Here is a 26,127-nt window from a genome sequence, read left to right as displayed (position 1 = left end):
AAATCTAACAAATCCCATGCCAAGGAAGAGATCTGTGAGCAACTGGCTTACCCGACACCTTTCTTCTGCTACGTAGCACATTCACATCACATTCAAGTCACATCATCATCTGAACCTCTGCGGTCCCTCTTATGATGCTCTGTTTACATCAGGTGCCCTTTACATTCATGTCACTGTCCTATCTGACAGCACATTCCCCAGTTTTCCAGAAACCTTATGATTCAAGAAAGAAGAATTTGTAATGTTATTGATTCAAAATAGATGTATCTTTACTGGAATATAAATAGCTGCTTTGCTTCTAGATATTTGGACATATTCAGATACCCGCTGTGATGCAGACTGGCTGCCAAGTAATGGGTTTTGCTATTTGCTGGTAAATGAAAGTGATTCCTGGGATATAGCACACATAACATGTAAAGCCCTCAGCAGCGACCTCATCAGCATCCATTCTTTAGCAGATGTGGAAGTGGTTGTGACAAAATTCCATAACGGGGGTAAGTTTTTAAAATACCTTCTTTGAGAGGTTTAAAATATTTTAAAGTATTCTTATTTTCATACTCTGGGTGGGGATGAAAAGCTCACGACTGATCTTTGTGTCCAGCACATCCAATAGAATTTCCTCTGACGGTGGAACTGTCCTATAGCCCCTGCAGTCCAGCATGGTGGCCACCAGCCACCTGTGGCTTTGGAGACTTGAAATGCAGCTAGGGCAACTGAGGAACTGAAGTTTTACTTTTATTTAATTTCAATTAATGTACAAATTTAAATAGCCATATTGGTAGCTAGTTGATGAGATAATTTTTCTCTTTTTATAAGCCAAATTCTATTTACGTTCTCCAAACAAGTGATGATTATTTCACTTTTGTAATTATTTGAAAGGTAGAGACTGAGGAGCAAAAATCCAATACACTGCCAATATTATAACCTCCTCCCAGGATTCCCTAACAATAGTGTCTTTAATAAGCGGGTACCTATTCTGTGGTCAGTGTAGTGTCCATTGTTTTACCTAGGAAAGTAGCTTGCTTTTGTATTCATTCCAGGGTAGCAATGGACAATATTCTTATTCTAATTGGCACATCTGTGAGTGTTTCTGTATGTTTTATGATTCCCCTTAAAGCAAGAATTACCTAACCCAGACATCAGGAACACGCAGCTGTCTTAGCTGTGTGTTCTACCTGCATGAGTGATATGAAAACCCCTCATTCCTTGGACTGCCTAGCTCATCAGCATTTTAACAGGTTAATTAAGAATTCCATGTGTCCTTTATAGTTGTTCCTGAAAACTCTTCCCCATTTACCCCCATTATCCCTTCCCCTCTCCCCTCTGGTTACTGTCAGAGAAGTCCTATGAGTTCTTTATATATTTTGGAGATCAAACCTTTGTCTGGGGTATCATTGGCAAATATGTTTTCCCATGTGGTTGGTTCTCTTTTCATTTAAATGCTGTTTTCTTTAGCCATGCAGAAGCTTTTTAATTTGATGAGGTCCCATTTGTTTATTCTTTCCTTTATGTCCCTTGCTTTAGGGGACATATCAGTGAAAATATTGCTGCATGGAATATCTGAGATATTCCTGCCTATGTTCTCCTCTAGGACTTTTTTTTATTATTACTTTATTATTGTTCAATTACAGTTGTCTATATTTCCTCCCCACCACTCCCCCCACCCCAGTCAAACCCACCTCCCTCCCTTGCTTCCACCCTCCTCCTTGGTTTTGTCCATGTGTCCTTTATAGTAGTTCCTGAAAACCCTTCTCCCCACTGTCCCTTCCCCCTCCCCTTTGGCTATTGTTAGGTTGTTCTTAATTTCAATGTCTGGTTATGTTTTGTTTGCTTTTTTGTTTTGTTTACTAGGTTCCAGTTAAAGATGAGATCATGTGGTATTTGTCTCTCACCGCCTGGCTTATTTCACTTAGCATAATGCTCTCCAACTCATCCTTGCTTTTGCAAAGGGTAGGAGCTCCTTCTTTCTCTCTGCTGCATAGTATTCCACTGTGTAAATGTACCATAATTTTTTGATCCATTCATTTACTAATGGACATTTAGCTTGCTTCCAGCTCTTGGCTATTGTCAGTTGTGCTGCTGTGAATATTGGGGTGCATAGGTTCTTTTGGATTGGTGTTTCAGGGCCCTTAAGGTATAATCCTAGCAATGGAATTGCCAGGTCAGAAGGCAGTTCCATTTTTAGGTTTCTGAGGCATATCCATACTTTTTTCCACAGTGGCTGCACCAGTCTGAATTCCTACGAACAGTGCACTAGGGTTCCCTTTTCTCCACAGCCTCTCCAACACTTGTTTGTTGCTTTGTTTATGTTGGCCATTCTCAAGGGTGTGAAGTGGTATCTCATTGTGGTTTTAGTTTGTATCTCTCTGATGGCTAGTGATGCTGACCATCTTTTCATATGTCTCTGGGCTCTCTGTATGTCCTCCTTGGAGAAGTGTCTGTTCAAGTCCTTTGCCCAGTTTTTAATTGGAGTGGGGTTATGTGAGTTCTTTATATATTTTGGAGATCAAACCCTTGTCTGAGGTATCATTGGCAAATATATTTTCCCGTATGGTTGGTTCTCTTTTCATTTTCATGCTGTTTTCTTTAGCCATGCAGAAGCTTTTTAATTTGATGAGGTCCCATTTGTTTATTCTTTCCTTTATGTCCCTTGGTTTACAAGGCATATCAGTGGAGATGTTGCTGTGTGGAATGACTGAGATTTTCCTAGTGTTGTTTTCCTCTAGGATTTTTATGGTGTCACGAATTATACTTAAGTCTTTTATCCACCTTGAATTTATTTTTGTGTATGGTGTAAGTTGGTGATCAAGTTTCATTTTTTAGCATGTAGCTGTCCAGTTCTCCTACACTGTTTGTTGAAGAGGATATTTTTGCTCCATTTTATGCTGCTGCCTGCTTTGTCAAATATTAATTGACCATAGAGACTTGGATTTATTTCTGGGCTCTCTATTCTGTTCCATTGGTCCGTGTGTCTGTTCTTATGCCAGTACCAGGCTGTTTTGATTACAGTGGCCTTATAGTACAGTTTGATATCAGGTATTGTGATCCCTCCTACTTTGTTCTTCTTCCTCAAAATTACTGTAGGTATTTGGTGTCATTTATGGTTCCATATAAATTTTTAAAATGCTTGTTCTATGTCTGTGAAATATGCCATTGGTACTTTAATAGGTATTGCATTGAGTCTGTAGATTGCTTTGGGTAGTATGGACATCATTGTTTTGATGATGTTAATTCTTCTGCTCCATGAACACTATATATGCTTCCATTTGTTTGTGTCTTCCTTAATTTCTTTCTTCAGTGTTGTGTAGTTTTCTGAGTACAGGTCTTTTAGCTCCTTGGTTAGGTTTATTCCTAGGTACTTTATTTTTCTTGTTGCTATATCAAATGGGATTTTTTCCTGATTTCTGTTTCTGCTATCTTATTGTTGGTGTACAAAAATGCTTTTGATTTCTGAATATTGACTTTGTATCCCACTGGTTTGCCAAATTCACTTATTAGGTTGAGTAGTTTTTTGGTGGAATCTATAGGATTTTCTATATACACTATCATGTCATCTGCAAACAGTGACAGTTTTGCTTCCTCCTTTTCAATTTGGATGCAATATAAGGTTATATATCAACTATACTTAAATAAAAAATAAATAAATAAAAAAGAATAGCATGTTCTGAATTAAAACTTAAAAAAAAAAGAATACCATCAAGGTTTTTAAAACCTCAAATCAGAATGTAAAAATGAGTAACAATTTGAAGTATGTATTGTATTAATTGAATAAAACCAAACAAGTAAACCATTTTTCTTCCAGATGCCAAAGAAGAAACATGGACAGGTCTTAAGAACATAAATACACCAGCTCTCTTTCAGTGGTCAGATGGTACTGAAGTTACTCTGACATACTGGGATGAGAATGAGCCAAATGTTCCCTACAATGAGACTCCCAACTGTGTTTCCTATGCGGGACAGGTAAGAAACCTCCGGGGGCTTATTTGTATTCTAATATTAATGCAATATTTGGTGGGAATGTTTGTGTTTAAACTGACAAGAAAATCAAAGTTAAAAGCCTTATAGATTGGCTTTCTGGTAGCTACTGAAGAAAGGTAAATAAAACAATGACTAAATAAGCAATTCACTTCCTGTCTGAGAGTATCTGATCTGATCTGATCTGAAACAGATCAGGAGGTCCCCTTGGAACTCAGATTCTTTTGCCAGATTTGAGCTAATAAGATGCTTTCTCTCCTCAATGTATGTTTAACATGTAGCCAATATGAAATATCTCATCTTCTGAATTCATGTTCAGATTAAATTTCATATTAATCCTCCTTTAAGAAGTAAAAAAATATATCTTTATTAAAATTTAGGTCTAACTTGTTCAGAGATCATCTTACTCCTATAAAGTGCTCAAACACATTTTAACATGCTTTAGTGAAGAGTTCAAAATGTGCTGAATCTTGAGCAGAAAGGACATATGTACCTCTATGTTTTGTATGTATCACTTTCCTGTGGGCTCCTAATTATTTAGGGTGTTGACTATGTCACCCAAACTTCTGGAGAGTTAAGTGGAAGTAATCAGTGATATGTTATTTAGAAGTGTTTCAAGGGTAAAGATGTATTTAGAAGGTTGTCAGAGATTAATTTAGAAGATTGTCACGTTTGGTGTTCTGTTTAAAAGGATATCTAAGATGTGTTTAGCAGAGTGTCAAAAGTAGAAATGGCTTCCGATGGGCTAGAGTGAACTAATGGCACCCCAGTATTCCGGTGTCCAGCTAGAAAACTCAGTTCTCAGAAACCTAATCACGATTGATTTACTAAAATTCAACTTGAAGAAAGCAGGATGTATTATTTAGTTAAGCAAAATAAATGTTAAGTAGTATGTTTGAAAGGGAGAACTTTGAAATCAAAGCTGAAGTACAGTTGGAAGAAATTTTTAATTCTAGAATTCTTGGAGAGTAGCTATTCTAACCATCATCATTTTACATATGAGGAGACAGACAGGGAGGTTAGTTGACATGCCCAAAAGTTTTTAACCTATGGGACCAACTTTGGCCATGGCATGTGGGAGAAGACAAGTAGCTGTTCGTGGGCTGAGTTCTCTCTCCAACTTTTATGCTTTGATGGTTTTATTTTTGCTCTTATAAAAAAAATGAAATTCATCCCCCTTGTGACCTTGAGATGATTCAGAAATGACGCAGCCTGGTTGGGCAGCATTTTCTAGGAGCGTGTTCTCAGATTTCATCATTTATTTATACTCATCCTCTCCTATCTCTCTTTCTACTCCTCTGCCCCTGCGCCCTATAGTTCTGTGAGAAGAAACTATCCTGATTTAAGATAAGTTAGAGTTCAATTCTAAATATATGGTAAATAATATCTCTTGTGGAAATTTTTTTCTATTTTTTAAAAGCTAGGTCAGTGGAAAGTCCAATCATGTGAAGAGAAACTTAAATATGTATGTAAGAAAAAGGGAGAAAACATAAGTGATGAAGGACCTGATAAGATGTGCCCTCCAGATGAGGTATGTGAATTGCTGCATATATGTTTCTGAGCAGTATGACACCTTCTTGGTCAAGGATGGCAATTGAGACTTCAACCGTTCAGACCTGGAAAATAGGAGATTATTAGCTTCTGTTCATTTACATTAGAGCAAACCAGAGTACAGTGAATCATAGCATATCAATGTTCTTACAGAAGAAAAAAGAGTTATAGGAAAAAGAACGACCTAGTCATGAATTTCTATAAAAATGTATGTTTACTATCCTCAATGCTGATATCTTCACTTCTCTTACTTATGTTATTTCTGTTCAAAGATAATTGAACCAAGAACATTATATTGTTATGGTGAGCTAGGCACTGAAGCTTAAGAGAACTAAGACACCTTCTGTCTGACACAGGCTGTCAGTCCTTTAGAGGTTATCTAAGAAATTGTACCTCTCCCTTATCATGTGCATGAATTTGCTGGTCACATCCTTAATTTCTATAATTGTGGGGTGTCAGCAGAACCTCGTTCATCAGAATGGGGCATCAGCATCAGATCCGGAAGACAGTGTGACGGTATTTCTCCTCTGATTTAGGGCTGGCAGAGACACGGAGAGACCTGTTACAAGATTTACAAGGATGAGGTCCCTTTTGGAACCAACTGCAATCTGACTATAACTAGCAGGTGCGACTATCAGGAAACATGTACTAGTGAACTTTTAACTCTGGGTTCCCTTGCTAAATAATCTTCCTAAGGAAAAGGTGGATCTTCCATGTACATAGTAATTCAATCATTATAAAAAACACCTATTAATTTGACCCTTGTTTTGTAGATTTGAGCAAGAATTTCTGAATGATATGATTAGAAAGTATACTAAATCTCCAGGAAAATACTTCTGGACTGGCCTGAGAGATGTAGATTCACAAGGAGAATATAGTTGGGCAAGTGTCGGTGGAGTAAAGCGGTCTGTAACCTTTTCCAACTGGAATTTTCTTGAGCCAGGTGAGTGTCTTAGGCTTTAAAGTAATAGAATTCAGTGACTTATGAATATAGCATCCCCTCCAAATCTGTTCTTTACTTACCTTTGAAATGTAAGAGAAATTAGTCTTTAAGACTAGAATCTTGGGGCTGTAGATAGAAACAGTGACTATGTCTTACCTATTAAAACTTTAGGAATAAGAACCCAATATAAGAAGCTAGAAAACTCTGTTCTCAGAAACCACCTTTTAATGGCATAGAGCCAGAATGCTCAGTGTGAGGTTTTTTTCTTTTCCCTGTAACTCTCCAGCAGAATCTAGAAGCTTCATTGTGAAGCACATTATATTTTCATCTCTTTGCTTCTTAACTTCTTTCTGCAAAATTAGATGTGTTTACTTCTATTATCCACAATGGACAAGAATTAAGGAGGCAATATATTGTAGGTGTTATTTATTCTGAAAGTTAGTTCATCCTCCTTTAACTAGCCTAAAGCAATGACTGTAATTAGCCTTAGAAGCAGAACATTTAATTCATAGGACCTCAGAAGTCCCCTTTGTTTTCAGATTTGAGAAGATGAGGTTTAGAAAGGCCATTTACTTGACAGAAGTTACCTGATTGTTGAATGGCTCTCATCCAGATCTCCTGATTACTAATTCAGTGCTTTTCAGAGGATTTTGGCCTTGCGTAAGGCAGCCATTATAAAGAATACCACTTTTTTCCCTTTGAATTATTTCTATTTTTTATATTTGGACAATGTGATTATGAAGACCAATTTTCATAATACAGAAATTAAACCACGTGAGTGTATAATTAAACACAATATTTGAAATAGAGAATGCCCATGAAATTCACAACACACAGTCATCATCATAAATGTGAGTGGTATCGGTAACAAAGTCATCTTTTTAGTTGTACCAAATGGAGGGTACAGATGTTAATCCTGGTTAAATCTGGTCTTAAATTAAAATTCTCTAATATCTAAAACATATGTGATTTCTTTTATAGACAGACCTGTCACAACTGATGCCACGTTCTTTATAGATAAGCCTCAGTGGTTGGAGAGGTGCCCAGGACATAACCACAGTGTCTGTTCTGTCATTCCTGTAGCCAGAAAGCCTGACTCGAAGCTCCTTTTACCATTATTACTCCCAGCTTCAGTCAGTTTCGTCTGTTATGGGCGAGCCACGAACAGCAGGTAGAACCAGAGAAAAGTAGCACTTGCATCCAGGATAACACAGCATTGCTTTCCCCAGGTCCTGGTTCCTCTTGCTGTTCAGGTATAAGTACAAGGCATGGAACCATGTATCTCCTCTGTTTGGTGGAATTGAAAGTGTCCTCGTTGCTTCCAGTGTGTGTTCTTATCTTCTGCCCACTTCAGGCAGTGTGGCGGAATGGGAAAGGGGCCATGGCGCCGCGTCAGACAAATCTGGGTGGCAGTCCTGACTCCTCCACTCACTAACTCTGACTGCGGGCAGGTCACTTATTCCTACCTGATGTGTCTGATAATACAAACTACCTTTTAATGTTTTCGTAAATAAAGAAAATTCTGGCTGTCATAAAATTAACAGTAGACACATATACGTCTTCTACCTTTGTTGTATCAGCCCTTCCTTTGGCTCTGAATCTGTATGAGTTTTATTTTGAGGTGTACCAAGTTGTTTAAAAACCGTTCAGAGGGCCCTGGCCAATGTGGCTCAGCTGATGGGAGCATCATCCCATTAAACTGAAAGGGTTCTGTTCCCAGTCAGGACACACGCCTAAATTATGGATTTGGTCCCTGGTTGGGAGACTTATGAGTGGCAAGCCATCAATGCTTCTGTCTCATATCGAAGTTTCTCTCCCTCTCGCTCTCCCTTCCGTCCCCTCCCTCTAAAATCAATAAGCATGTCCTCAGTGAGGATTAAAAAAAAACTGTTGAAAAGGGTTCAGAGTTACTACAAACCACTCAGGCTTTCCTGAGCAGCACAGCGCTTTAGGGCACAGCTCTGCACACAGACCATCTGGATTTCTGTCCTGGAGTGACCACTTACCAACATGTGACCTTGGACAAGTCACTGATCCTCACTGTACCTCAGCATGACAACAAAATCCACTCTAGCTTTTTCTGTGTGAGGATTCAATCCATTGACTCCTCTTAGAATAGTACCTGGCAAGCAGCAAATATGCCCCTGTACTCTTGTTGTCACCACCACGTCGTCATTCTTATGAGTAACACATTTCTTTCCTATTCTCTCCTCTTGCCTTGGCTCGAAGAAAGGGGTAAGGGCACTGAAAAATGTGTGTACTTTAAATTTTAAAATGTAATGTTTAATTAAACTTTCCCATTTAATCCCAGCTTCTCGAGGTGGGTGCGTAGCTATGACTACTGAAAAGTCTCTTGGGAAATGGGAAGTAAAAGACTGCAAAAGCTTCAGAGCACTTTCAATATGCAAGAAAATCACTGAGCCTGCTGAGCCTGAAGAAGCTGCCCCCAAGCCTGAAGACCCCTGTCCTGAAGGCTGGTATAATCTCCCCTTGGGTCTTTCGTGCTATAAGGTAATGAAACATTCTCACTCGATCCTTCAAGAATTTATCTATCTGTAATCCAAGTCCATGTCCTTGTACAAATTATACTTCTCCTGAGACAGATACCAAAGTGGCTGGGAGCAGAGTCCTTGTCAGGGAGGGCATCACTGAACCTGTGGCAGCAGACAGCTCTTCCCATATCAACTCACATCTCACCCAAAAGAGCATGGCCAGGGTCAGAACTGGCTCTTTCCTATTTGGGTCAGCTTCATGCCATGCTGAAACTTAGCTTATGATTCTTATATCCCTCTAATTCTTGTTATCACATGAAGAGTTCTGTAACTTCTTACAATGTAAAAAACATTATTTTAGTGTTTGTATCAGTTAATTGTTTCCACAAAGAAATCATTATATACCATCCTAAAATTCAGTGGCTACGACAAAAATATTTCATCTCATGTTCACAGATCTCCAGATCAGATATGGTTTGATTGATTTTGGTCTTGAATGGTTAGCTCTGCTTTCAACTGTGGGTTCACTCTGCTGGGCTCCAGGCTGTCCTTCAGTTTGGGTCTCAGGCTGAGTGGGCAGCAGCTGTCAGGGGGTTCTTCTTTTCACAGTCAACCACCGGAGCTTAAGAGGCAAGCCCAGCTGTCCAAGAACGTTTCAGGCATCCACTCACTTTACCTCCATTAATATCCCATTGATCACAGCAAGTCACATGGCAGAGCCCCAAGTGAACGTATTATACAGAAAAGTGTACTTTACCCACTGGAAAGGCCATGGCAAGAATATATATCACAGGGAACTGAAAAATCAGGACCAGTAATTCAATCCACCAGTGTGTCACCTGCTCCTCCTCTTCTTTTGCAATGACTGTCATTCTTTTGGCGTAAAATTAGTCATCACAAACCAAAGAAACAGTCCTAAGTGGTGAATTTTGTTTTGCTATCTTCTCTCAATATTTGCACATTAGTGTATTCTGCCCTTTGATTCTCATACTTCAGAAAAGAGCTCTGTACTTGTGCAGATCTCAGTGTATTATGTTCGGAATTATATTGTTCGCACATTTCTTTGCAGAAGTCCCCTCCAAAACCATTCATAAGTATGTGTAGCCTCATCTGCTGATTCAATTGATCTCTCCAGGTCCTAGGAATGCAGGAGAGTGTCACATCTTATTGGAGCAGTTCTCTAGCCTGAGGAGGGTCATCCCTTTACAGCAGCGGCTGGCAGCTGTGCTGGCCTTCAGTGACACTTTCAGTCTGTGACAGTGAATGTGCATTTACCCACATATTCATTATGCCTATAAGAAGTCATTTCAGGGGCTCATTATATTTGAATGTAATTGATTTTAAAATTATGAACATTTTATGATTATACCAGAAAACAAATTAACATTATGTTTTCTTAAGCTATTTCATATAGAAAGAATTGTAAGGAAGAGGAACTGGGAAGAAGCCGAGAGATTCTGCCAAGCACTTGGAGGACACCTTCCTAGCTTCCATCATGTGAATGAAATAAAAGAATTTCTTCACTTTTTAATGGACCGATTCAGGTAATATTTTTAGAACGAGATTTTCTATGCTAAATTGGATATCTGCTATACATTCAGAATTAACATGTTTTATTATCTAACATGGTGTCATGCGGTACTTAGCATCATTGAACATCAAGTATTTCTGTGTGTAAGACACTATGAGGGATTCAAAGATTAGGAAGACAGAGGCCCCACCCTTTGCACAGCACAGTGAAGTCCAACCGCGGAGATAAGGGAATTATAGTGCATCATCTAGTACACAGGAAGGAGTGACGATGGAATTCAGAGGAGGGAGAAAGTGTTTCTGGGAGGATCTCTTAATTGGGAAACATGTTATGAAGACGGATGTTCTTGGAAGGGAAGGTAATATTTTGGAAGGTAAGGTAGGAAAAGGAGCCCAGGAAAACAGGCTCCTTTCATAAGCAAAGGTATTGAGACCAGAATGTACAGGGAAAAAAATCTACTGATGATTAAACATGAAAATAAAAAAACAGGTAAAATGAATCCTGAGTGGGGGATTATAAAACCCATTTCATGAAGAAAATTTTTCATTGATGAGCATGCTATGCATAATCCTATTCTATTTTACATGCAATTATGAAATGAACACAATCTAGGGAGATATAAATTCTTTTTTCGAGTATTTTTTAAAAATTTGAAATTCTTTTTAGATTTTTTAATTGATATTCTCTTACAGTTATCCCAATTTTTCCCCTTTGCCCTCCTCTGCCCATCCTACCTCCACAAACTCCCACAGTCACTTCCCATGATTTGATAAGTAAAGACCCAATAATCTAGTAGCCATGGAAGGAATTGAAAAAGTTCACCAAGAATATCTTCCAGGGAACCAATGGGAACTATATAGTTGTTTACATCAATTCCTTCACATTTTACAAAAGAGATCACTACCATGTACAATATTTCAATAGTATAAGCAAGAGCTTGTACTCCATCACATAGAAACTAATGCAAGCATTCAGGTTTTTCACAAACTAGTCTAATTCTGATATCAAAGTCTGTTAACAATAGCGCAAAGAATTACAGACCAGTCTCATGACTACACTTAAAAAAGTAAATGCTAACTCCTTGTATAATGCTCATTATTTGCCAGATAATGAATGTCCTAAGTGTTTTCTGCTAGCTCTTTTAATCCTTAGAACAACCGATGAAGCAGGTACTGTTACTATGCCGACTACATCTAAATGAGAAGACAGAAACACAGGGAAGTAAAACCTATTCAGGGTTATATAGCTATAAGGAAAGGATCTAATAGTTGAACCCATATAGCCCACATTTTTAACCCACTACATTATAATATCTTAGAATAAAACACCTTGACAATTTAGGATTTCTTTCAAGAATACAAGATCAGGTCTACTTATTAAGACAAATATATGATCATCTTAATAAGTTCTAAAAATCCATCTGTAAAATTCATCATTGATTCCTGGCTTAATATGTCAGAACATCATATACTTAACATATTTAATTGATATAACTATTATATAAATTATTATTAAATTAATAGAAGAATAGTTAAACCAATAACCATATTATACTTAATGATTAAACATTAAATGCATTTCCATGAAAGCGAGAAAAAGGTAAAGATCTCTATTATCATCACTATTATTGATCTTCTTTTGGAATTATCCCCTGTGCACTAAGATTTAAAAAAAAAATACTATAACATGTAAATATATTTAGTGGTGGAAAAAGAAAATTATGAAAGTGTGAAACATATATTATTTATATTCAGAGTAGACCACAAAATGCATCAGTAAAGATCCTTGTTGCCTTTAGGAGATAAGATTTTGAGGGATTTTTCTGAATGTTTAAACATTTTCCACATTTTCTAGATATGTATTAATATATCCACTATTGCGTTTTCCTCATGAAAGAAAGTTTCACTACAGTGTGCTGGAAACCTGATGTAAAATAAAATACCTTTTCATTCATTTATTAAATATCTATTATAGAATTTCAGGTATTCTAGAGTATATTTTCTAGCATTGGAAATTAATATACAAAAGTTCATTGCAGACCAACTTAAGCCTATTTGGATACACTAACTTTTGGGTTCTTTTTCTTTTTTAAAAAAGATTTTATTTACGTTTAGACAGAGGGGAAGGAAGGGAAGAAGAGAGGGAGAGAAACACCAATATGGTGGTTGCTTCTCATGCACCCCCTACTAAGAACCTGGCCTGCAACCCAGGCATGTGTCCTGACTGGGAACTGAACCAACGACCCTTTGGTTCACAGGCTGGCACTCATCCACTGAGTCACACATCCAGGGCAGGTTTTTGTTTTTTTTTTGAGATGAGTATTTCTTAGCTACTCCCCACAACCTTTGTAGTATGTTATAATGAATGCAAAAACTTAGACCAAATCTTTCCACACATAACAGATGTTTATTAAACAAACATTCATGGAAACAGGCACAAAATGTCTCATAAAACCTGTTTGGTAAACTTGACAGCATCCCAGCAGTCTGTCCTTTTAGATGTTCCTACTACCATGTTGAGTGGAAGGTTTATTTGAGGACAATGTGACAATATTCCAGAGGTAGGATTCTGTTCCCATTATTGTCAGAATCATGCAGTCCCCGTCACCTGACCCAATGACCGGACGTGGGACTATTTGGAGCTTCAGCACTAGGTCCGTTTCTAACAGCATAGACTACTGGCCTCACCAGATTCTGATACCGTTCATGAAGAGTGAGAGTCTCTAAATATTTTAGCCATTCCTCATGTCTTGAATAACTTCAGTTTCATCAGTGAGAGTCCATTTCTGATTATGCTGATTAACAAGCTTCTAATTTCACTGATATAAACCCATTTCTGACATTCACTCTGCTGGTCACCAAAGCTTTGAATGACCAATGTCCTTGTGGTGGCTGCTTCTAACATGTCATTCCTCATACCCTGCTGATCCTCCCTGAAGTAAGAATTTCAGGCAGGGTAACTTACAGGCCCCCAGTTCTTTGACACACACAATATCATGCTGTCTAGGCTAAAGTATTTTTTTTAAGTAAAATGCTGACATAAATTGGATTTTGAATAACACCAAGCAAAAAGTTAAGATTCTTTAACTGGAAAAGAGAGCCATGGATACATACTAAGCAATGAGGTTGTAGATATTTGTGGGAATCAATTAATGGAAAATAGAACATCATATGTGATATAATTGGTCCATAAGAGCTTCTATACACAACATAGATTACATTAGAAAAGAAACCTAAAGTCTGAGAGGTAATTAGGGAATCTTTCTTGATTCGTTTCTTAGTTTCCGATCACACTTGCTAAGGTCCCACCCACCCCAATTAAAAAAGTAATGCAAGTTCTTTACCTAAAATTTGTGAAATACAAAAAAATGATAATGAATAAAAATCACTTCAAGTCCTAGCTCCCATTTATACAGAGTTAACATTTAGTGTAACACAGAATGTACAGTGTTTCATTTTTTCTGATCACAAAAAGTAATGCATATTGAATTTAGGAAGCAGAAAAGCACAAGAAAAAAATCACCATAATCCTTTCACTCATAGGGACTATAATTTATGATACCTTTATCCCAGTGGCTAACACAGTGCCATATTAAGCAGACTGTGCTGTCTGCTTGTGCACTTCGTTAACAAGGAGATTGTTTGCCTATGCTATACTTACAAAGACAGCACATTCTAAAAGCAATAATGTGACCATGGCTTGAAGGGAGGGAAGGAAGCAAACCTATTTATATCAGAAAAATGATTCTAAAGTATACTCCCTGAACACTGTAGCTTTTCATTGCAGGAATTGACCTTTCTCAGCAAGATGTCCATTGCCCAAATTGCATATTGCATGCCAAGGAGTTAAGTCAGATTACTGCTATATGTCTCACAATCTACATTCCACATCTCTATTTGTATTTCAGTGAAAAGGATTCATGGTATACCAAGTCATTAAGGCTCTAACATCTTTGCAACTCTTAATAGCAACCCACCAGGGAAAGCCATTGAGCAAAAACAGTCATAGGATTAGAGAAGAAAGCCTTGTTTGCAATGCCATTGCTGCTGGTGCACCACCCCCTGTGATGTGGCATGAGTGGATTCAGATATAAATCTAGGGCTTTGCAAACTAAACACCCTCATCAAATAGTATTTATTAGAGGTTATGGCTGAGGTACTGTTTTTCTTAGAAACCAGATGCAGATGCAGCAGGAAATTTGATTGAGAATGAGAATGTTAACAGAAATACTCATAGTAACCTTTTATGCAATGCCTTCCTAACCTAACAGCCTTAAACCATGCACTTAGTGCTCAGAGTAGAAGAAATTTATAAAGAGAGATCAAATTTCAATTGATTTGATTCCCTAGTTGTGATCAATTTTTTTCTCAAATTTTCTAAAATCCGCATTAGAGATGTGCAATGATCAATGTGATTTCCAATTTCTTTTTTTGTCTGCCTACAGATAAATCAGGTCAAACCAGAAATAAGCTATAATTGAGGAAATGTTTTCCACCCCTTATCACAGGGGTGGCATCTCCTGAAATGGAAGCTGAAAGCTAATAAATGTCTGGGTTGAAATGAAGTCCGATCTCAGAAAGTAGTGAAAATTAGAAATTTTGGACAATAGGACGAACTCAGGTCCCTAAACAACTGTTCTCGAGATGCTGCAGCAGAGGCAGGCAGATGCAGGCCTGACAGCACAGGTTCCTGAGTGGGAAAAGGTGGAGCCAAGAGAAAAATGGGGTGGACAGGTTGGGGACAGATCTCTAGCATCTTTGACAAATGATCTTTGATCATCTTTCTGTTTGTACTGTTGATTGTGTAAAGGCGATAACTACCTAGTGATTACTTTAGGGCAACATAAAATTCTGCACAAAGTCTCCAAAACGGAACCTTCTTGTACTTCAGCTATCTAGTTCTAATTACACTGTATATGGCAATTATCTCGACCCTGTGGTTTAGATATCTAACAGCCAGAAAACATGATAAATTTGGAAGGCTCTAAGAAAGTTCTGATTAGTTGTAGGCACAACCTGCAGCTCTTACAGCTACTAAATTCATACTGGGCTTAATTGTGTCCACTGGGATTTTCTTAAGTCTAAAAATTGGTGCTCTTTCTCTGTGGAACGTACAACATAACAATAACAACTAGAACGGGGCAGTCACAGAGGCAGTTACCTACAAAGGAATGCCCATAAGACTACCAGCTGATTTCTCAAACATACCTTACAGGCAAGAAGGGGCTGGAGAGAAGTATTCCAAGTCATGAAAGGCAATGAGCTACATCCAAGACTACTCTACCCAGCAAAGCTATCATTTAGAATGGAAGGGCAGATCAAGTGCTTCCCAGATAAGATCAAATTAAAGGAGTTCATCATCACCATGTCCTTATTATATGAAATGTTAAAGGGACTTACTTAAGAAGAGGAAGATCAAAAATATAAACAGTAAAATGAAAACAAACTCACAACTATCAACAACTGAACCTAAAAAAATAAACACAAACTAAGCAAACAACTGGAACAGGAACAGAATCACAGAAATGGAGATCACATGGAGGGTTATCAGGGGAGAGGGGGAGAGGAGACAATGGGGGAAAATGTACAGGGAGTAAGAAGCATAAATGGTAGGTACAAAATAGATGGGGTGGTTAAGAATAGTATGGGGAATGGAGAAGTCAAAGAACTTGTATGTAAGACCCATAGACATAAACTGAGTGGGGGAATGCTAATGGGAAGGAGGGTGCAAGGTGGAACAGAATAAAGGGGAGAAAAAAATGGGACAATTATAATAGCATAATAGAATATACTTAAAAATTTACATGGAAATGGGATACTTATTAAGACCTACAAAGTGTAGTACATTTTACAGAATTTTTCACGTTAGGTTGGAGGTAGAGAAAATGTTCTTACAGTCATATGTCTTCTTTTTACATGGGCAATATCTCCCTGACTAGAGCATAACTTTCATTGAGGAGAAGGGATCATTTACAATGTATGTCCCTGACTCTATATATTGCTGTAAATATTTTCCTTGAAATGCTTATCCTTTCTCTTCTCTGCCAGTCTGAGCACCAGGCATGTGGTAAACATTCAGATTATGGCTCAAAAGCAACGTTAGCCATCGTTTGAGGACTGTCCTTTTCCCCACCAACCTCACAAATCGTTTTCTGACTTCCTGCAGTTGAACTTCTGTAGCACCTAAAATGTGCGAAAATTTTACATCATTGGTGTCTTTCAAAAATGGTCTTATGTTTTCTTTGTTCATATATATTTTGTCTTCTTGACTGGTTTATATCCCTTTTAAGAAGAGATAGTCGGTCTTGTACTTTTTTGTAACACTATTGCTCCTTTTATATACCTTGTACATAAAAGTATAATAGTTATGAATGTTAAATATAATCACGTGATTGTTTAATTATATTGCTCTGCTATAGCCCATGGATTTTGGCATTTAGAAAATACTTAATTTACTTTGAATTTAATGGGCAATAGGAATTAAATAGTTTTTTAAAATCTTGTTTAATAAAAGTGTAGCCAAGTGGTCTGTTCTGCATTTTGAGAAGAAGATATTTTGACAGTATTACAGACAGACACTCTGAAGAAATGCCATTGGCATCTTTAACTGTATCTGGCAACATTGTCTAATATTGAAGCTCTACAGTAAAACTGTTAGAATAATCGTATACATTTTTTCTATTAAGTTCAAAGCAGAATAGTTTTTGCCTTTCATGTGACAGAAATGACTTAAAATTTAGTTTTAAAACTATGGTACTTTTCCATAGCTACACTATCTGTAGGGTTTGGTTTCATTTCAGAAGACTTTATATAGCTTGAAATGGTGCTTTTCAGCTAGTAACAGGTCTTCTGAATAAACTTATTTGTCCTAAGTATTTTTGCTAAAGGCTATGCTCATTTTTTAACCCTTCTTTTACACGCAGTAGCGAACGCTGGCTGTGGATAGGTTTGAATAAAAGGAGCCCTGATTTACAAGGATCCTGGCAATGGAGTGATTATACACCAGTGAGTTTGAACTTTCTTGTTTGGGGTAATATTGAAAGAGTGTTTCAATAACGAGTAAGTTGATTATTAAATAATACATCCACATACCATACAACTATTAAATTAATTTTGTAGAAGTATCTTTATTGAAATGGAAATAGATTCAGAAATATGAAGTATAGGTAAAACAAGTTACTAACTGGAATCTTATTTATAAAAATAAATATACGTTTAGGCTTTCTCCGTATAATCCAATTGACACAGATGTAGATGTAATACAGATAAATAGACATACATAGATATACATAGGTATATGGAGATATATTGCATATAGGTGTAGTGGTCATCTTTGGGTAGTACAACTGACTTTTTCTTTTTCTCTCATTTTTTTTTCATAATGGGAAGTTTTTACTTTTGTTATTTAACAATATGAGTTATATTAAAAAAAGCACCTTTATTAGAGGAAATAATTTGTGGGAACCCTAAAAAGTCCTTCAATATTGTATCAAATGTTTATATTATCCTAAAGAGAGGTTTTAGGTAATGCCTATAAGAGCAGATTATTCTCAAATGTTAAAAATGCACTCCACATTACCAATTGTGTCAATTCATTGCGTATTCTTTCTAAATGTAAAATTCTTTGACTTTCATTTTCAAATTGGAGTGTACCTGAGAATAGTTCATCAAATAACTAGCATTTCAACACATGCAAAAAAAAAAAAAGTATTTTGCAAGCTCCTGATTCTGTGACTCCAACTGTGAATTTAATACACCACTCACCTCCACTTCCAAAACTATCTTCCTTTGTTTGGAAACTGATGACACTTTCTAAGTCCTCTCATGATTTAGCATCCTCATATAAAAAAGAAGACAACAGAGTTTTCCTCCCATGGCATAGGAACATACTTGAGTTATTAAAGCTGCCTAAATTGCATCTACATTGCAGGTGTTTATATATCAGTCTTAAATTCTCAAGCCTCTCTTGTCTTTTCAGGTGTCTACTATTATCATGGAAAATGAGTTTCTGCAGGATTATGATATCAGAGACTGTGCTGCCATCAAGGTCAGTACAATGCTGGAAAATCTTCATATTTTAAAAACAAATCTGGTATCGTGCACAGTTAGGCAACAGATCCTTGGAGTGCCTTTTGTGTGTGAAGCATATTAGGTGTGATGGGAAGTAAAAAGTATACCTGTGACCCACCCCTCAAGAAACCAAATTATACTTCGTTTGAGAAGATAAAGTTCATATCCAAGAAAGCTCTTATTGCTATGCAGTAATGACCTCCAAATGAGTGGGCTAAAGAGGGCCAATGAAACTCTGAGGAAGAAATGATTCTGGTGGTCTATTTCCAGAAACAGGTGGGACTTGAATTGGGCCGATAGGATTTGGGCTGGCAGGGTAAGTTAAAGCTTTTTAATTGGGACATGGTATGAGGAAGGGGACTAAAATAAAGTAGGAGTGGAAGGGAGAGGCTGAGGTGTGAGGAGAACAGAGTTCAGATCAGGAAGTTTTCATTGGTGGTGTTTGTTGAAAATAAAGCTGGGAAACAGGATTGTTGCCTGGTTAAGGAGTTTGTACATTTTTGGGTAGGCAACACAGTATTCTCCAAAGTTTTTACATGAACTAAAGAGGGTATGGGAAGATTCATCTTACGACAGATTCCAAGATGCAACAGATAGGGCCAAAAGACATTTAAAAAATAGGCATCTTCCTTTGCAGAATTGATTCATTTATTCATTCCATTAAGTACTATATCCAACCAGCCTGTGATGCTCTGGAAGTACAGTTATGACAAGATATAAAGCAGTCATTGTCTTCACCGAACTTATAGTCTATTTAGAGATAAACACAAGTAAACAAGGAATGACAAGGGTTATAGCAGGCAAAGTGTGTTTTATACAAGAGCAGAGTATAAGTTTTATGGGAGAATAAAGATGGTGAAGGTGCTGGCGATGTCGCTGTTAACGCTTGCTGACTCCAGAGCTAAACTGAGCGTTAGGCATGTCACCTGGACAGAGTCCTTCACTGAATGCTTAAGCAAGCTTGGCAGTAGGTACTCTTAATGTATTCATCTTACATGGAAGAAATTTGAACTCAGTAACTTATGTGGTCCCTGAACTAAGATTTAAACCCACGTGCCTTGGTTCACCGAGCTGTATGACTAGACATTTATGGAAACAGTCAGAAGGGGTACTGGTTTATGGAGGAAATAGTGCATTTTGGTTCAGATATTTTGAATCCAAGCTAGCAGTAAGAAATATCCTGTGGTAAGTAGAAATCAAGAGACTGAAATTGGAGGGAAAATGTATGATAGATGAAAGATCAAAGAACCAAGGAATAGATTTGGGGGAATTACCAATACATCAGTGTACGAAGATGAGGAAAAAAAGATTCAAGAAGGCAACTGACCAGAAATGTTACAGGAAGTTTGAAACAAAGAACTGAGAAGGCCACGGGAAAGCACTATTTTCAAGGTAACTGTTCTAGTAATAAACTGTTTAGCATCATGTCATCTTTATAGAATTCCCAGTTTAGCACATGAGAAGGTGAAAACTTCAGAGAAGCCTGTGAAGTTTCCACAACACTGATGCAATAGACTATGTTCTGTGTAAGTAGAGGCCCCGTGGGTTAAAAGATTGAAAAATCTACCAAAACAACTAAATAAAAGAGACACTGATGCCTCCTGCAACAGGAGTAAGGCCAGCCAGAGCGGTGTTGTAGGAGAAAATCTTACCGCACCTGCCTCTGTACCCATGAGAATCTTGGCCTTAAGAAAAAAACAGTCCAAAGAGTGATGGATGCCCCTCCCAGGTCGTGCCTCCCCTCTGCTTTGCCTTGCGTGCTGGCTGGAATTTGCAGGACACCATCTTGGACCAGGTGGAGAAGGGCAATGTGCTAGGAATGCAGAGCAATGCTGAAGAAGGAGCCTGGGCCGGTGATGCCAAACTTTTATGTCACTGTTCACAGATCTGCTTTAGCACAGCCTGGTGTTTGGAAACCACTGACCCAAATATTCTTTTCTAGCTTTCTGTACCCCAAATTTAAAGGTACAAGATTCTACAACTTCATATCAACAAAACAGAAAAATACAATAATTTGCATTTTGAACATCAACATGATCTTATATGTTCCTGTATCAGCCTATTGCTTAGACTGCTACTGTTTAAGTACTGTATTCACTCATGTGTCCCATTCATTAAATAGGTATCTTAGGTGGTAGAGCTATAGTAGAGTTTCAAAAACCCATTTAGTGTTTTAGAAGGGTTTCATCAACCTCAAAATAATGTGCAATCCTCTTCCCTCTTCAGGTTACACAGACGCTATGGCGAAGAAGCTGGTATTTCTATAATGACAGAGAAATTATTTATTTAAGACCTTTTGCTTGTGATACAAAACTTGAATGGGTGTGTCAGATTCCAAAAGGTAAGTGGTAGTCATTCCTTTTCATAGTCCTTTCATGTGAACATTGTGAATACCAAACCAACCACAAGTATCTAAGAGAGCATTTTAGTCTATAATTATAACTTTAAAAAGCCTTTGAAGTTGCCATTAATATATTAAGCTCCATCCAGCCTGAGTACTACCCCTCAGAATGCTGGATTATTGAAATTCAATGGTATCTTCCACTTTCATTATGAAAGATTTAGTATAGAAGATACAATTGAAGGCTAAGTGAGGATAATTAGATCCGGAATGAGAGATTATTTTAAGTAAAAGAAGCAACATGGCAGAGTGAATCATTTTTATTTTGATGCAAAATGAAGGAAAAAATGAAATAAGAATCAGGAAATAAAATGTAAGCATTTTCCTGAACACTTTAGAAAAAATTTTCAGTGAACTCAAAAGCTGGTAATAGTTTATGTATTTCAAATTTAGGGAATAGCTTAATTATGTAGAGTGGTGACAAACCGGAGAGAAAAAGAGAGTAAGTAGATGTCTTTTACTTAGCTTTCTACTAGGAAAATGTCAAGGACAGTTAAGGAAACTCTTAAGAAGATTTTTAACTCCCAAACTATTTTAAGCAGATACTGCATATATGACAGTGTTAGTGGTAAGTGTACAGAAAATTTCAAAATGAATTTCTGAATTCAATGTAAACAGATTTACTGAAACCAAAGGTATTCAAAGAACCCAAAGACTTCATCGTGGAACTGCCTGTAAAAAAGTTGTTCTTTTTCCTTAACAAAAGGCTACCCTATTATCTCTAAAAGAGCTTTAGGTGTGACTTTTGGTACAGTAACTGTCAAATCTCTTTCACAGTGACAAACGGGCAGTCCATTAATAGAAGGGGAAGTGTGTGTGTGTGTGTGTGTGTGTGTGTTGATGGGGTCTTTCCAGAGAAGACATTATACCTGAGTTATGCCTGATTATTGATTCAACCTGAAGGAAGCACAAAGGAAAACCCTTTGTTCTTAAGCAAGTGGAAAAGTAAATAATATAGATCATTAATGTGGACAGTGTCTCCTGTTTGAAGCATTGGTGGTGAGGCTCCCATTACTCTGGCAGCTCACTAGCGTGCCACCAAGTGTCCTTGCTGCTTCCAAAGTGTGTCCTCACTGGTAGCTGCCACCCTGCCTACTCTTTGAGTGATGGCACAAACACAAGAGTTCACACCATGGCAACCTTAGGAATGACAAACCAGTAGCCACAGGATGTATTTGTATTACAAAGAGCATTTGGGTATTTTTTCTTTATTATATATATTTTCATTTTAAACAAAAGAGAAGGGAATTAACTAATGTAACAAACATAAATCAACCAAATAAATCTTCTAAATGATTGCACCCCTCCTCTCCCCATACAGAAGCAAAATTAAAAGTTGAAGTACTTCCTATCTCAGCTCATTCCCAATCATTTGAAGCAATTACTGATTGCATGATCCAGGGTTTAAATGTTAACTCTCTTTTGACAGTTTTTAAATTTAAATTTCTAAGGTACAGTGTGTCACATTCACCTGGTTAGAGATATATATATTTAGAATAACCAAAGTTTGCTCAACTAATCTGTATCCACCTGTATTTTCTATATTAATCTATATTTTCCGGTTTTCTTAAAGCAGCTCACCTCTTAAGTAACCTAAGTCATTGTACCTTTTCTCTATCTCTCATCTGTTTATTACCTGTTCAGCCAGTTCTAATTAGTCCTCTTTCTCTAAAAGAAATATTTTGGCAATCCTAAAAAATTGTTATTGAATTTATCAGGGTGACATTGGTTCATAAAAGTACATGGGTTTCAGGTATGCAATTCTATAACACGTCATCTGTATCATACTGTGTGTTCACCACCCCAAGTCAAGTCTCCTTCCATCACCGTTTATTCCCCCTTTACCCTTCTATCTCCCCCACCCTCCTTTTCCTCTGGCAATCACCATACCGTTGTCTGTGGACAGCCTAAAATTTTTAAATAACCATAACCAGTGTGGAGACATACTCTTTTTTTAAATTGAGAAAACAATATCAAAAGAATCATAGAAATGTTTTTAGGAAAATTACCTATAATGCCACAACCCAAACATAATATTTTATATTTTTGATACCTTGTACACACATACATATTTGTAATCTTGTATAAAAAATACTTTGCTGCCCTGGCTGGTGTAGCTCAGTGGACTGAGCGAGGGCCTGGGAACCACACAATCTCGGTTTGATTCCCAGCCAGGGCACGTGCCTGGGTTGGAGGCCAGTTCTCAGCAGGGGATGCACAAGAGGCAACCATACTTTGATATTTCTCTCCTTCTCTCCTTCCCTTCCTCTCTAAAGATAAATAAAATATTTAAAAAAATACTTTGCTGTCTGCTTTTCTCACTAACTCAAATTTATAGGTTAGACATAGCACCCCCAACACATGATTACAAACAAAAAACTATGTGTATTTTAAACTAGTAGGCAGCGTTATTGGTAAAAATTACCCAAGGCACAGAGAACTGGCTCCAAGAGAAAAACCAGAGACACTGGGGATATAGGCCATGTTTCGTATTAGGATACAACCACAAAACTAGGAATAGCTGTTTTACCCTGTAATTTCTAAGATTCATAGAATTGTGTCTTTGACTTGAAACCAATGTGACCTATGAGCAGAAGGAAAAGAGAAGAGAGCAGCCTGGCATGCTGGGAGGGCTGCCCTGTGCCAGGAACCATGGTGGGCGCCTCCAGAGGGCTGACTGGACCGATCTGCACACCGTCTTTGTGCATTAGAGTCTCACTTTCCATAGAGTAGAAAGTTGAGGGTCAGGGAGTTAAAACAACCAACTCAAGTACCACTTTGCCAAAGGGCCCAAGGGCATTTGGGCGTTACTGGCCCAACCAACTTCAAAACCCGTAATTCTTTATAACATACAAATTCCTCTGTTTCCATCCAGGAAGTCTGGGTGATTTTTATTATTTTTCTCCCCATTTTGTCTTTCACCTTCTCAAAGTTTCTGGATCATTGTACATTGTTTCCCAGGGTTTCCTGGGAGACAGTAAACTCTACCCACCCAGGTTTACAAAACAATGACTCAAATTGCATCTAATGGAGAAGTAGTTCCTGTATAACCTCCCCGTACAATGATGAGGATTTTGGATCATACGCCTTAGTGCTTCTGTGTAATGTGTACACTGTATTCATTTACTTATTTGTGCTTTCTTTTTTTTTCCCTTGTTTTCTGGAGTTTTTTTAAATATATTTTATTGATTATGCCATTACACTTCTATTTTCCCCCTTCATTCCTCTCCACCCTGCACACCCCCCCACCATTCCCCCCTTTAGTTTATGACCATGTGTCTCAAGTTCTTTAGATTCTATATTTCCCATACTCTTCTTGCCCTCCCCCCTATCCATTTTCTACATACTGTCTATGCTACTTATTTTCTGTACCTTCTCCCCCCTTCTCCTCCTCCCAGTCCCCTGTTGCTAACCCTCCATGTGATCTTCATTTCTATGGTTCTGCTCCTGATCTAGCTGTCCTCTTAGTTTGCTTTTGGTTTAGGTGTGGCTGTTAATAACTGTGAGTTTGCTGTCCTTTCACTGTTCATCTTTTTTATCTTCTTTTTCTTAGGTAAGTCCCTTTAACATTTCATATAATAAGGGCTTGGTGATGATGAACTCTTTGAATTTGATCTTATCTGAGAAGCACTTTATCTTCCCTTCCATTCTAAATGAAAGCTTTGCTGTATAGATCAGTCTTGGATGTAGGTCTTTGGATTTCATGACTTGGAATACTTCTTTCCAGCCCCTTCTTGCCTATAAGGTCTCTTTTGAGAAATCAGCTGACAGTCTGATGGGAGCTCCTTTGTAGGTGCCTGTCCCCTTATCTCTTGCTGCTTCTAGGATTCTCTCTTTCATTTTAATCTTGGCTAATGTAGTGATGATGTGCCTTGGTGTGTTCCTTCTTGGGTCCAACTTCTTTGGGTCTCTCTGAGCTTCCTGGATTTCCTGGAAGTCTATTTCCTTTGCCAGATTGGGGAAATTCTCCTTTATTATTTGTTCAAATAAGTTTTCCACTCATGGCTGTTCCTCTTCCCCTTCTGGTACCACTATAATTTGGATGTTGGAGCATTTAAAGATGTCCCGGAGGTTCCTAAGCCTCTCCTCATTTTTTTTGAATTCTTGTTTCTTCATTGTTTTCTGTTTGGTCATTTTTTTTCCTCTTTCTGGACCACTTTTTTTATTTGAGTCCCAGTTTCCTTTCCATTACTATTGGTTTCCTGTGCAATTCCCTTCATTTCAATTAGTTTACCCTTCATATGTTCCTCTAATTTATGACTATAATCAATAAGTTCTGCGAGCATCCTGATTACCAGTGTTTTGAACTGTGCGTCTTAAAGTTTGGCTATTTCTTCATCACTTAGATTTATCGGCTCTGGGACTCTGAGTTGTTCTTGAGCCATGTTTTGATCTGTTTGTGCCCACGTTACATACGAGGAGATGTTCACCAGGGCGGGGCCACCCAGCTCGCTGGTTTGTGACGCTGTATGTGGGGGCGGGATCAGAGAGGGACAATGGCGGTCCCCTCTGCCACTTTCCGCCACTGGGGCCTGCACAGTCTGTCTCACTGCTTCGCTCCTTCACCGGTTTATCTGCACCTGACTGTGTGACTTTGGTCAGCCCTCAGTGAGTCTACCGCCTTGCACCCTCAGTGGGTCCACCCTGGGATCTGCCTACGGCTGCCAGCGTGCCTGGGTTGTGTGCCTGGGTTGCACACCTGGGTAGGTCCAGTGGATCTTTCCTGCCCGACCCCACTCTGCTGCTGGCTCTGCCCCTCTTACCGGTTTGGCTGAAGGGTTGGTTGTTGTCAGACTTCCATGTAGTTCAATTTTCTGTGGTTTGGCTGTGTTTTTGTTGCTAAAACTTTGTTGTTTTTAGACTTGGTCGTGTGGGAAGGTACAGTGCTTCCACCTATGCCTCCATCTTGGCAGAAGTCTCCTGTGCTTTCTAATTATTAGCTATACTTATCCATTTGGTCTTCCTTTGTGACTTCCATGACATAAGATAGAGAAGTGCTAGCAATACTGTATTAATTAATATTTAACAGAGCTGCTTTTTTCTTGCTGCTAAGACAGCTTTAGGACAGACCCCACAAACTTCACATCGCAATGATCATAACATGAAAAGAAATGGTCTGGCCAGAAATGGGCAGACCTCAGCAATACTGCAAGTCCTCCTGAATT

At 38.1% G+C, this 26,127-nt stretch overlaps 1 protein-coding gene across 2 annotated transcripts in view; it reads left to right on the top strand.

Annotated features, from left to right (window-relative positions):
- LY75 (lymphocyte antigen 75) overlaps positions 1–26,127 on the top strand; it is a 166,697-nt gene that overhangs the window by 40,540 nt on the left and 100,030 nt on the right. For both annotated transcript variants that reach the window (XM_037140431.2, XM_037140432.2), the window contains exons 7-16: positions 303–494; positions 3,803–3,960; positions 5,396–5,506; positions 6,063–6,151; positions 6,300–6,469; positions 8,781–8,980; positions 10,363–10,505; positions 17,415–17,496; positions 18,470–18,538; positions 20,788–20,902. In XM_037140431.2, the coding sequence (XP_036996326.2) occupies positions 303–494; positions 3,803–3,960; positions 5,396–5,506; positions 6,063–6,151; positions 6,300–6,469; positions 8,781–8,980; positions 10,363–10,505; positions 17,415–17,496; positions 18,470–18,538; positions 20,788–20,902 (1,329 nt within the window). The remainder of the gene's footprint in view (positions 1–302; positions 495–3,802; positions 3,961–5,395; positions 5,507–6,062; positions 6,152–6,299; positions 6,470–8,780; positions 8,981–10,362; positions 10,506–17,414; positions 17,497–18,469; positions 18,539–20,787; positions 20,903–26,127) is intronic.

The sequence above is a fragment of the Artibeus jamaicensis genome, unplaced genomic scaffold (genome assembly GCF_021234435.1).
Source record: "Artibeus jamaicensis isolate MK-2021 breed Jamaican fruit bat unplaced genomic scaffold, CSHL_Jam_final contig_936, whole genome shotgun sequence".
Lineage (NCBI taxonomy): Eukaryota > Metazoa > Chordata > Mammalia > Chiroptera > Phyllostomidae > Artibeus > Artibeus jamaicensis.
The sequence above is the reverse complement of the archived record's forward strand: the minus strand, read 5'-3'. Positions and strand labels throughout refer to the sequence as shown.